This window comes from Papilio xuthus, unplaced genomic scaffold (assembly GCF_000836235.2).
Source record: "Papilio xuthus unplaced genomic scaffold, Pxut_1.1 DF827714.1, whole genome shotgun sequence".
Lineage (NCBI taxonomy): Eukaryota > Metazoa > Arthropoda > Insecta > Lepidoptera > Papilionidae > Papilio > Papilio xuthus.
This window is the reverse complement of record NW_013530935.1, coordinates 4,477,688-4,490,632: the sequence shown is the minus strand read 5'-3', so window position 1 is coordinate 4,490,632 and position 12,945 is coordinate 4,477,688. Positions and strand designations below refer to the sequence as shown.

Sequence of the window (12,945 nt, the reverse complement as noted above, 5' to 3'; positions counted from 1 at the left end):
AACAAACTTATGTGGTTACCCCTTACACATCACTCTTTCCAGCAGTGAAATACGACAGTTTTTATGGATAACGTTTGTTTTAAACAAGAAACTTTGCTAGCCTTACGGCAGGGGAAAGGAGAGGAATTGAAAAGGTAATCCAAGGGAGACGAAGGTACATATCAACTCGTTATGGTTTTGTTCCAATTAAATCACTAGTCATAGTTCTACTCTAGCACTGTTCTCGTCACTTGAATTACATTTAACATTTATATAAATAAGGAAGAACTTACTATAAAAAGATTACAACATTGTCAGGAGTATTCTGATTTTTATTTAAATAACATAAATAATAAAACCATGAGCGTAACAGTAAACATTATATTCATAAGCCTAGATTTTATACATAGTATGAAATATAAATACAATCTCCAGTTATACAGTTACATGTCTATTTACATCAACATCTTTACATAACCTCTAGTCCAATGTTACCATAATATATATAACCTAAAAATATGAACAAGAATGTTAAAAATCAATATAAAAATGAAAACATTCTTGATATTGAATATTTTAAACAATGTTCTTTAACTGAAAAATAAAACTCACCATGCTAAATATAACCGTCAGTTTCCACTAATAAAACAGGTTATCTGTTATTTTTAATGAGTAAGGGCAATAGAAACCCGGGCTAAACAAGAGAAATTTAGCTTAAATTATGCAAATTTTGATTTAACATACTCAATTGATGATAATGAACTATAAACACAAATGATATTGCCAGTATTAAACATAATTTCAATGCAACTTTTGATTTTTACTATCCTAAGATCATTGAATTCTTTGGATGTTAAATCAAATCGCGAATATATAATATCAATAATAAAAAGTATGTACTTAGGAAATTAAATCCATTAACCAAAAAAAAATTGAAATAGAATATTGCCGATATACAAAACAAAATAAAAAAATGCTCTAGCATAGAGTAACACTAAAATGAGTTTTGGTGTAAAATATTTTAGCACCAAAAATTTAATAAAGGTATAATATTTTACAACTTACATATAAAACAGAGGAGGACAAGATTGGGGACTAGGTGACTTTTGAGTTCTAGAAAAAAATATGGCCTTGTTATTGAAATGGAATCTTCTAACATAAAGAAACAGGGTAAACTAAAATATATGCCTTAATTGCGTATTATTAGTATTAAAAGTTATATAAAAAAAAATTGTGGTGTGTTTTTTTAACTTGAACAAATAAATTTTTATGCCGCTTTATTACGATTTCGTGTTTTTCGTCACAGTATAGCTTTGTTGCTAGTTGTCATTGATCCAAACAAAGTAAAAGTAAAATTTAAAAAAAAATGTTAAATATAATGGATTTATAATATGAAGAAAATAACTTTTACATTTTTGTTGATAACCTTTAAATAACACTCATAGATTATCACAATTAGAAATTTTTATATTTTAATTTAATTCTGATTTGACATCAAATTGTCGACCAATTATATATCTATTGTGTTAAATATATATTTTTACGCATATTTCTGAAGCACATTAATTTTATCACAATATCAGATGGTCCATATTTTTAATGGCTTAATAGAAAAAATTACAAGCCAATTTATGGTACTGTTCTTTTCAAATATCTTAGCGGCTTAAGGTCACGAGCGCGCTGCGTAGTGCCCTCTCCACGCATCTAGCTACGCCCCAACATACACACGAACTTTAAAGCTGCCAAGATATCTGAAAACTACTGTAAATATGATGCATTACACATAAAGCTTATACAAGACAAGTTTCACGAATTAATGAAAAGAAAAAAAACCTGTTTAAACCGATATACAGTAAACACTCTTTTAGATATTTTTGTATAGATATATTAAATAAAATTATATTAATAACACTACATACACAAATACTACATGTATTACTAAATTTGAGTTTTAACTGCAAATACTTTTGTTATATATTGTTGTCTCATTTTTTTTCAAAGAGTATGAAAGAGACAATACAAGTCTGCATTCGAAAAGTATTGATATATAGACATTCAATATGGTTTTCAATCTTATATCATAATATAGGGTTTTCTTGCCATAATATTATAGATAGCACGGCACCTTAGAATTTATAGTCTAGATTATTTCGCAGTCTAAAGGTCAGTTTACCTAACTTTAAACATCAGCATAGAAATTTGCAATTTTAAAAAGTGGCCACATAAGCTCTAATATATTTTATCACTTATTGTGAATGACATATACTATCAGTATTTATGATTGATTATTGCCGCACTCAGAGAAGTTAAGTCCCCCCCTTAGTAAATATTGAGTAGGTAAAAATGACACACAATGACCTATTTACGATTCTGAATGCGGTAGTTATTTGGTTGAAAAATTGCAGTATTCAAATGATGAAGCCAATCTTGAAGGTCAATCTTTTACTCGCTTGCTCAGTTAAGTGAAGTTGAACTTCCTCACTTAAGGTCAGCTGTAGTTTCTAACTTAAACGGAATTGAACTTCATCACTTAAGTGAAGTTGATCATCCTCACTTGAGTGAAGCTGTCCCCTTGGTGACGTGCCCTCAGGAGGCGGCGTCGTGGTCCTTGGGCGCGGGAGGCAGCACATGAACTTGCGTGGCCTTGCCCGCGTGATACACCTGCCCCGGACTGAACGGCTCCAGGCGAGGATGTGCTGAAATATCTTTCTTTGGATCTGTGAATGGAATTTTTATGACCAATATTATTATTATTACGACCTGATTTTTCCACACGTATACATAAGTATACTATGTACCTTTGGTATTGGCAGCTATGTACTTGGAGAGGCGCACAGTGGGCAGCGGCAGGTAGCCGGCAACCAGAGGCATCACGTCTAGCGACACCTGCTGCGGTCCTGATGCAGCCTCCATAGATATCACCCCTGTAACACGCATCACATCATACTGGTAAAGAGAGTTTTGGCACAATACTTTTTTGCCATTGGACCTATTGGTTTAATTGATTAAATTGGATTGGTAGGCCGATCAGCTAGATCTATATATAAATGTGTGCGATAAATAAACCACATACCTGCAGTTCTACCTAGTACAGCCCACATAGTTTGATCTGCTAGTACTTCATACATGAGTGAAGTGTGCTCAGTTTCATTCACCTGCATTAAATTATATATTAATTTTAACTAATAAAGTGCTCTTATTACCATTTTTTCTTCATTATAAAACTAGAAAAACGTATGTGTTTGCATTGAATAGGCTCAAAAATTACTAAGCCGATTTGAATAACGCATTCGCTCTTGGGAGGCTATATTATCGTAGGACGATATCTAAATAATATTATAAATACGAATGTTTGGGTGGATGGATGTTTGTTTAGAGGTATCTCGCGAACGACTGTATGGATCTCGCTAAAATTTGGGATATATCTAGAACATAGCAAGGAAGAACAAATAAGCTAAATATTTTTTTTAATATCGCGCGAAGGAAGTCCCAAGATAGTACGTTATATGAAGAATTATCAAGAATATACTATAAAAATGTAGTTTAAAAAAAACTTACTCTTTGAACAGTAAGCTGTAAGCAGTAGACTTGAGATGCGCGACAGAATTCCGATCCTTTACCAGGTTCCAACTTAGTTCGTATAACAAATAGCGTGGTGTAATCCTGTATGTCGAATGGACATACGAAAGTCTTGAGAGATCCTTCCACTTCACTGGGCCGGTACTGCACTCTGAATGTCGCTTTCATCGGACCAGCTTTTACTAACGGATCTTTGAGTAATTCCCACATAAACGAAGCTGTTGTACCGTCTGAGGCTACCAACTAAAAAAAAATAATAATACTCAATATATATACACGTAGTTTTCTTTACAAAATTCTATACATTAGTTGTAAAATTTTCAACTAGATGGCGCTAGTCAAAACATTAAATAAATTATGATAATTGATGACACTTCAAGGAAAATATTGCTCATCAAAATCAACTGTTTCCTAATAATTTCAATTGTATTTTAGACAAAAAAAAACACCAGTACATAACTTTTTCACTTTCAAACAAGCTAAGCTACATAAAATTTTAAAAATAAAAAGCCCAAAGATTCATTATTATAATCTTACTAATACAGTGCAACCTCAATATAACGTACCTCGATATAACGACTTCCTCGATTTAACAAATTTTTCGTAATCCCCTTGAATTGTCCATAAGAGTCAATATAAAATATACCTCTACATTGCGAACATTTTTTGCGAACAACCTCTTTATAACGAATTTTCAACCATCGAGAAAAAGTATAAATACCTCTATTTAACGAATTTTGTCAACCCAAAACCTCTATATAAAGTTGCAGTGTCACTAATGTATGACTTTTAATCTCATAATATGTGATTCATGTTGCGACATGTTTCGACACGCTTTTGTTCGTAAATCAATCATTGTTGTTTGATGGAAAGTAATGTTAACACTTATTCTCGTCACAATTGTCAAAGATTTAAGTTAAAATGGCTCATAAACTTACAAAAAAATTTTGTTACTTGCCTAATTGTTTTTAAATAGAAAATACATACAGTAATTTGATAAAAAAGAGTTATCATTTATTAGTAGAAGTTGTTCGCTATAACAAGATGCGTACGTGTTGAGGTGAATAAAACTATTTTTTTACCTCTTTATAACGAATTTTAGACCATCCTAACCTTAACATAACGAACCTCAGTTTAACGAATTACTCGATATAACGAATATTTACTTGTTTCCCTCCGATTCGTTATATTGAGGTTGCACTGTATTATAAATGCGAAAGTTTGGATGGATGAATATTTCTTGTTACATATCTCCAGAGAAACTAAACTAAACGGCGATAGCCAGTGATAAATAAATCTCACCATATTCCCAGCATCCTTCGGATTTAAATCGGAGAGCGTAGTATTACTATCGCACTCCAGCTTCGGATCTATCAGTTCGAACTGTATGAGATGTGCGACGGTTGATTTCACAGTGACGTGAACAAATTTCCTCGTGTTCGATGTGAGAAGTCGCCATGACGCTATCATAGGCGGCGAGAAGTGTAACGGTACTTCCATCACAGCTTCCCACCATGGACAGCTTAACCAAACCTGGAAATAGCAATGGAAAGATTTTTTTAATTCTGCGCGAACGGATGCGCGGGCAACAGCTAGTAACAAACAAAACATCACATAGAGCAACACCTATAACTTAAAAAAGTCTATCCGTTGCTTTAACACTGTTATGTATAGATATATTGTTTTGTTATACAGCTTACTTGGATAGACACTTAAATAAACATTAAAAAAAATTCGGTATATAAACTAGATGGCGCTGTTTGCAATTAATTAAATTATAATTTGGGTCCTCATTAGTCCACTTAAATTGTACAGGTATAGAAGACCTTTATAAACATACAGTATGCTCGACGGTCTTCTCCCGGCGCGGCTGCAGGCTGGCGAACAGTCTGAGCGGCACGCGTGTGGTGACAAACGCCTCGCACGCAGGTATCGCCACGTCCAGCTCGCGGCACATCGGCGACAGCTGCGCACCGAACCGCAGCAGTAGACCGGTGGACGTCTTCATGTGGATTGTTGCATCCTGGAGATTATAGTGTGGAAATTAACAATTTTAAACATCTGATGAATTTGCTATTTATAACTATAATCAAACAAAGACAACTGGCCGAGGCTGAGGGGCGCTGCTATCGCGGTTAGGTCTGTGAGAAAATATAAAACCTGTATGGTCATAGAAATTTACATAAAGGTAAAAAAAAAACATGATAAGACTGCATCAGTATGGAGTGTTGTGACACTTTCTTGACGTTAACATGAGGCCGCTAGTGATCTGCTATGATGAGTGTTTATAATTTAGTTAGACTTATGACTACCGGGCTATATTTCTTTAGCACAGAAAGTCAATTACCAAACTTTACAAAATTGGAAAAAGGAGTTTAAGGTTTTACCTCTAAAATTGGAGAACTTCCACTTGTAACAACAAGTTCCATGTCATGTTCCAACCCTGCCACTAAATCCTTCTTTGGTTCAACTTTATTTAAAACTACACTGATCCCCTGAGTGACCACTTCATATCCCATTTTAGTTGTAATCAATGCATTTGATAGAAATTCTAATTTCTCTTCCACTAATAAAGAAATCTGACCAAGTTTGAAAGTACCACATTTGTTAGCGACATATTCTAAGCATAATTCGTTGATTCCTGGTGTTAATTGTATATTACAAACACTGAATGCATTTTCATAGTTATTTCTCACAGTAACAGAAGGTTTTCTATATTTAGTACTTTCTGAACGTTTTAATGTTAACTTAGGATTTTGACATTCGACCGTAGTTTTCTGTAAACTTTTGTCTTCCTTGTAGTGTAATTTCGATGTAAAGTTTAGCGGGCTGAGTAAAGGATTCTTAGGTTTTAAATCGTCCAGTCTTATACTGAAAGCAACAAATAAATTTATATTAAAAAAACACTTAAAATATCATATTCGCTACAGATCATAAGCGACTCCGTACGCGCGGATTTAAAAAAAACTTAATTAGTAGCCTATCTGTTCTTCCAGACTATGTTATATATCTATGCCTAATTTCACTGAGATCTATACACCCGTTCTGGAGACACCTACTAACAAACATCCATCCATTCATCCAAACATTGTCGTTTATAATATTAGTAAGATATCAATCTGGGCAAGAAGACTGATCTAGTTTCGACTATTGAAAGAAAATAATACTATCAGTGCCCGTAAACAAGGTGGAATTTATTGTTCAATAGTGGAATTGATTTCTAGCAACGAGTTTTTTTTTATTAAAGATATATAAGAAAAAAGTGAACATACCTTGTTAATAGATAACTAGGGTCATTATCGACGGAAGCGTCCCCTACAGACTTCTTTGGGGAATAACTCTGAGTACCTATACTACCATTAACACTTAAATCAGTCTTATAATTTTTAACCGGCGTCCGTCTCTCTGTCTGTTTGTCTTGTTTGGATATTTCAGTACTGATAGCGGCTCGAGTACCCACCACAGTTTTAGGTAGGTAACTTTCTATAGTCAAACAACATTGGACCTTATTATCAGTGATGTAAACACCACGTTCGGACGGCAGTATTGTCGCCGAGACGACTTTGAAGCAATCATTAAGCTCAGTAAGAACGGGCTCGGATTTCTCTGAAAGACCTTCCCGAATAGATTTCATCATCTCTTCAAAATAGAAATTTCTGACTAGAATCTCCAACTCAACGGTACTTGCTATTCTTGCAGAGAGCTTTGTATATCTAGAACATAATAAATATCACATAGTAAATAACCATAAGCTTTAAAAGCACCAAAAAATTACATAATAATCAGATTACATATCGTTCTACTAGATGGCGTTGTCATCGACCTCAATACAAATGGACATTGTGATTTTTTTCTTAACTTATAAAAAAGTTCTAGTTAGATTCACTTTAATTTGTTTATATGATGATTAGTCTAATTCTAGATTAAATAATATATTGCCTGACCTATCTACATCGTTCATTTTCTTGGCGGCTGCGACAAGTTCAAGCCGCGTTTGCGCCGCGAGGTCCATCCAGCCTTCCTCCTCGTAGGAGCGCAGCGCGTCAGTGAGGAACAGCACGGCTTTACCTGTCTCACCCAACTCAGAATAGAACGAGGCTAGGTCACGACCAATTTGTCTCGCGAATCTGTTAAATAATAAACAATTTATATATTAAACATAACATATAAACCAAAGAAGTAAATTTAAAAGAAATTGGAAAGAATCTTGTTTTCCTTTTTCTTATCAAAATATTTTTATTTTATTAACAAAAATCTTGTACATAACTGTACATTATAGTACTAAAACATCCATACAGAAACATAATAACCATTATAATCATGTTGAACAGAAATTATAAATTATATTTACACATGTTACTGGGTGACAATAACATTTATTGTCTATCAATTTATTTAAAAAAAAAAAAATTGTGTCTAAATTGATGATACAACACATTTGTTTTTAAAAAGTCTGTGATTACAGCCTTATAAGGTTAAAAATATATATTTGTTAATTGAATTCGGCTATATGTTTGTCTTTCAACGGTGTCAAACCGATATTTAAGTTCACATAGACTAACTTTTTAATATTTTTTTAATCATACCTCAATCTTCCAATATGCTTATATGTGCCCATAGCTAATTCAGCCAGCTCAAGGTAATACTGCTGGAAGCTGGTCTTGCTGCATAGAGCCTCCTTCAGTCTGTCAGTGGGCGTGGGCTGAGCGTTGTTAGCCTCGCTGTCTCCCATACCCGCTGACAGCATCACCACCAAGTGCAGTTGCTCGGAAGTAGGGTCTGGAGAACCAGGTAGTAGACCACATAGCTTGCCTAATTCGTGTAACTGAAAATATATGAATTCACTGTGAATAAATTGTTAACATAAAAATTAGTGTTCGCTCATTGGTCCAAATTAGATCAAAATTAACCCAATTTGCAAATATATCACTAAAACACCTAACTTAGTATAAAATAATCTAAATTATGCAGTTTGAAATAAGTTAATTTCTTTATATTGTAACAAATTTAAATTATAGCTATAAATTGCGATACGAAAATTAAAAGTGAAAATGGCATCCATATTCACCTTATCTTTAGCATTATGTAACAACGGTGCTTGCGTGGCCGTACACAACTCGAGGGCGTTCCCGTGCGCATTGGGGGAGGGGTTTGTTGCTGCGGAGGCGGCGAGGCGGTCGCACGCGCGCCACGTCTCCGCGCACGCGAGCTGCGCCCAGCACGCCGCAGCGCCATCTACAGTACTCGCTCCCAACAGAGACAACTCCACTAATGTGTTGTGCACTGTGCTCAGACAACGCGATGCTATCTACAAGATAAACAATAGTATAAAAACACATTGTTCATATTAAAACAATAATCGATATGTAAAAGTAAGGGACAACATATTTAATTATGAATTTGTAGATACAAACAAATCTAGTTAAACTTTAATACAATATTGATAGAAATTATAACAAAGATACAATTGCATATTTAAATCACTATAACAAACAATACTAAACTAAATTTTGTTCAGCATGTAAAATTCCAAAATATTTTTTTCAGTAAATAGTAACTTAACGAGTGGATTTAACAGATGGCTAGCCATGAAGAAAACAACAATTCTAAATACAAAGTCTAACAGTTAATCTGATAATTATTCCATATCATTACTCAGTTGTTAGTACAGATTCCTCGCTGCTACAATTTCCAATTCCAATAGTAATTAAGTTCTAATTGGCTGTTCTAATTGTTCTTTTACTGTTGCATTTCTAATATTTAAGCGTTTCTTTCTAATCATGTTAATATGAACGTGTATTGACACTCCAAAAGTATGTTTAACATTCATTTGACTTTGAAAGTGGTCTTGTAACATTATTAATGCTGAATTTGAAGAAATTCTTCAAAGATTTCTTCCGAAATCTAGTCATCCTATATTATATGTTTATATTATGTTTAATAAAACTTACCTCCCATGGTTTATACATTAACAATAACATGGCACTTTGTCTCTGGTACAGATAACTTCTGAAGTCCAACAAGGAAGCTTTCTTCTTTATTATAAGTTCTCTTAAATGCTGTGGTATCAAAGCAGTTAACCTAACAGCCTGCCATGATGTGATCGGTTGTCTAAATGTATCAAGCCACTTTGGACTTTCCGCTACATTTGAATTGAGTACAAATTGCGAAAAAAGTGCATCTAACTCATCATATTGGACTAGAGCTTCTTCATATAAACCAAGCATTTCTAGTACAAATGCTAGTTGTTCCTGGAAATATGAAAAATATACTTTGTTAAGTTTAAAATGTGTATAATTATTACTCTGAAAACTGACAATTAGGCAATAGTTTTGGCCTACATAATGTAAATAAAACTGAATTATTTTTGAATTATATTCCATGTTGGCAAATGAGCAAGCTGACACCTAAATTTTCTGAAATAGTGAAGCAGCCGCTGTCCATAATCATCCACAATTGAACATGCATTGCCAAACTTTCATCAACTGAGGAGACATGCAGATAGAGTATATTTTCCATTCCTATGCATTTACTCTGTCAATTCCACTTCCCCTTCTCATCCACATTGAAATAAAAATTTAACAAATGATATGCTAATAACATAGAAACGAAAGTAATTTACTTACCTGTAAGATAAAATATGAACAGAAATCCCATTCTGGATCATTACGTTTCTCTCTCTGTTCTCTCATATGCTCTTCAAACTTAATCAGTGCTTTGTTATAAGCAACAAGTACAAAGTGTCGTATTTTCGCAACCAAGGACCTCCATGAATCAGCACTGCGCGCTTCCGATTTGATAGGATTTATAACGGAGAGAAATCTATCCTCTTGATGCTTCACTGCAAAGTCTGCTTTGATTTTATCCAGAACTGTAGTCCGTGGTAGCAATTTGTTGGCTTTTCTTATGTCATAAGTCTCCACTAATACTACCATCCAATCTGTGACACCGTTCTTTTCCATCTGTTTAAGCCATGTTTCCACCTCATCTCTTAATGTTGTCTTATAGTAATCAATGTCCTGAAAATTTAAATGCCAAATATTAACATTACAATTTTGCAATCATAAAATTGTAAAGAAGTAGTTTAGAGTTGCTAGGAGTAGTAGTTAGATCATAGTTTGTTGATAAAATCAAGGGTGCATGTTAAATAAGACAGAATTTTCATAATCTTATTACATAAAACCCATTCTTGTATTTTTGCTTCAGCTATCATAGAAAATCATTCTTAAAAATTCTCTAGTATTACAATGATTGAAACAAAAACAAAAGATTCTTACCACACAATCTGTCCAAAATATATGTAATATTGGACGCTTCAAGAGATTTAATTCAGATTGCACTTTATCTTTATTATACTTTGTGAAGGATGCTTCTAAGTATACTGACTTTGTGACACGTCCATAGGACCTTCTCCATTCACAGGAATCTTGAGGAATTGCAGCCACTAATGGTGCTTCTAATGTGCAAAATAAGTTCCAGTCTCCAGCACCTAGTTTATTGCATTTATAGTGTTAAATGAACTATCATAAATTAGGTATAGGTAGCAGAGTAATATTTAACATATAGAATGGAAACATTCTTAAAAATGTAATTCTTTAAGCTAAACATCTCGGTAAAGATTTAAGAAATTAAAGTATGTAAAAGTAGACGCCCTCATTATTATAATTCAAACATGAAGGTTTGGTATAAATTGACAAGTCTTTCGTAAAAGGCAATGTTCAGTTACGAATAAGTAACTTACATGTTATGATTGGTTTGTGTGTCATCCCTTCACGATCAGCTGGAAAGCTATCGACACCCTTCATTTTTCATTATCAACAAGATTTATCGACTTTGAGGGCATAACACAGGACTGGCCACTTAACCATCGAAATCTACCCACTTTCTTAATTATTATTAATTGTGGCGAAAGTCCGATTTTACTGCTTTCCGCATCAAATTTACAAATTAAACAAACGCAGCAACAAACTAATTATTTTGACCCGTTTTAAAATTGCCATCAAATATTAAAAACGAAAATTTGTCAACTTCGCTGTCAATGTCAGCCACCGCGAAATAAAACTGAATACGCTCCTTTTTCCACAGTTTCCTGAAACCTTTTTGTATTTTAACAGTTGACATTTATATATTAGGTTTCATTAAAAGCTGGATATATAAGTAAATTAAAATAATACAAGTTAAGGATACAAGATAAATAATGAAATGTATGGATTAAAAAGATCTAAGAGTCATCACACCAGTCCTATACTTCCTACTCTTTGATTTAGGCTTTCAATATAAAAGAAAGTTACTGAAAAAGACTTGTAAATTTTACACATTTGGTAGATTTATGGCAGTTAAATTTGTGACAGATCATTAATTTTATTTAGGGCACCTTAAATTTGTATTTCAAAAATAAAATATAGCAACTTATTTCTCATGTTATATAGTTTAAAAACTAAATTGTTCTAACTAAAAAAATCAAATTATTTTTAAATTATGCTATTATTAAAAATATAAACAATTTTTTGAAACTTAGAATACGTTTTTCGTTAAATCAACACTGTAAAGAGGTCCATAAAAATATGAAACCTCCTTGGATGAGATGCTACGTGTTTGCGTGCATTAAATTCATGATATGAATGTGTCCGGGATGATCAACTGTTACAAAACAAGAAAACTTCTCGTCACAACAAAGTTTCTTCGCATTCACACCGGATAATTTTATGCAAGCCAAAATTTCTTTCTTTAAAATTAGTCGTAATTCGAAGCAACGAATTCAAGTTACGGTAAATAATTGATCAATAGGGTAGACACGACAAAATATTAAAATAGAACCATTCTAAAATTTACACAAAAAGCTATTTGTTATTTTAAAGCGGAGAAGAAAACAATTGGCACGTACTCACCAAAGTTGACATCATAAAACTTGATCACACCGTCACATCACGTCTTACTTACGTATATTATACGAAACACCGAAAACAAAGTGATAATTTGTACTTTTAAATAAGGGTAGTTACAATTTCCAAAAAATATATTTCTGATCGTATGACTAGCCAATTAAAGAAATAACAATGGAAACACATCGTATCAGGATGTACAAACAAGGACGTGGGAGTTTCACTATGCCACTTCTGATCTTAAGGATCAGAAGCCGGGAAAATTAAAAAAACAATCTCTTATACACTACTACAGTACCTTTTGAATTAATAAGAAAACTAACAGAATTGAATAAATGTAATTAACACTAAAATGATTTAAAAATACAACATTAACTAAATCAACTATCAGAGTTAAAATGATTAATTATTTTGGCTAGTCAAACGGGCAGAGCTTCCGCTGGCTTCAGTGTTCGGTGGCGAGTGTGTCCCGAAAATGAGGGTGCGGTCTCTTATATTGGCATCA

At 33.3% G+C, this 12,945-nt stretch overlaps 1 protein-coding gene across 1 annotated transcript; it reads right to left on the bottom strand.

Annotated features, from left to right (window-relative positions):
- Positions 1-346: 346 nt before the first annotated feature.
- SIDL (SIDL trafficking protein particle complex subunit 10) lies at positions 347-12,937 on the bottom strand. The gene is made up of 16 exons (XM_013310751.1): positions 12,447-12,937; positions 11,300-11,647; positions 10,836-11,047; positions 10,185-10,577; positions 9,510-9,809; positions 8,627-8,866; positions 8,145-8,383; positions 7,503-7,685; positions 6,831-7,271; positions 5,946-6,429; positions 5,399-5,581; positions 4,861-5,091; positions 3,538-3,801; positions 3,053-3,134; positions 2,778-2,903; positions 347-2,696 (listed from the first exon to the last, which is right to left on the bottom strand). Exons 2-16 carry the CDS (start codon positions 11,361-11,363, stop codon positions 2,566-2,568), a joined length of 3,573 nt encoding a protein of 1,190 aa, XP_013166205.1. The 5' UTR covers positions 11,364-11,647; positions 12,447-12,937; the 3' UTR covers positions 347-2,565.
- Between the last annotated feature and the right edge of the window lie 8 nt (positions 12,938-12,945).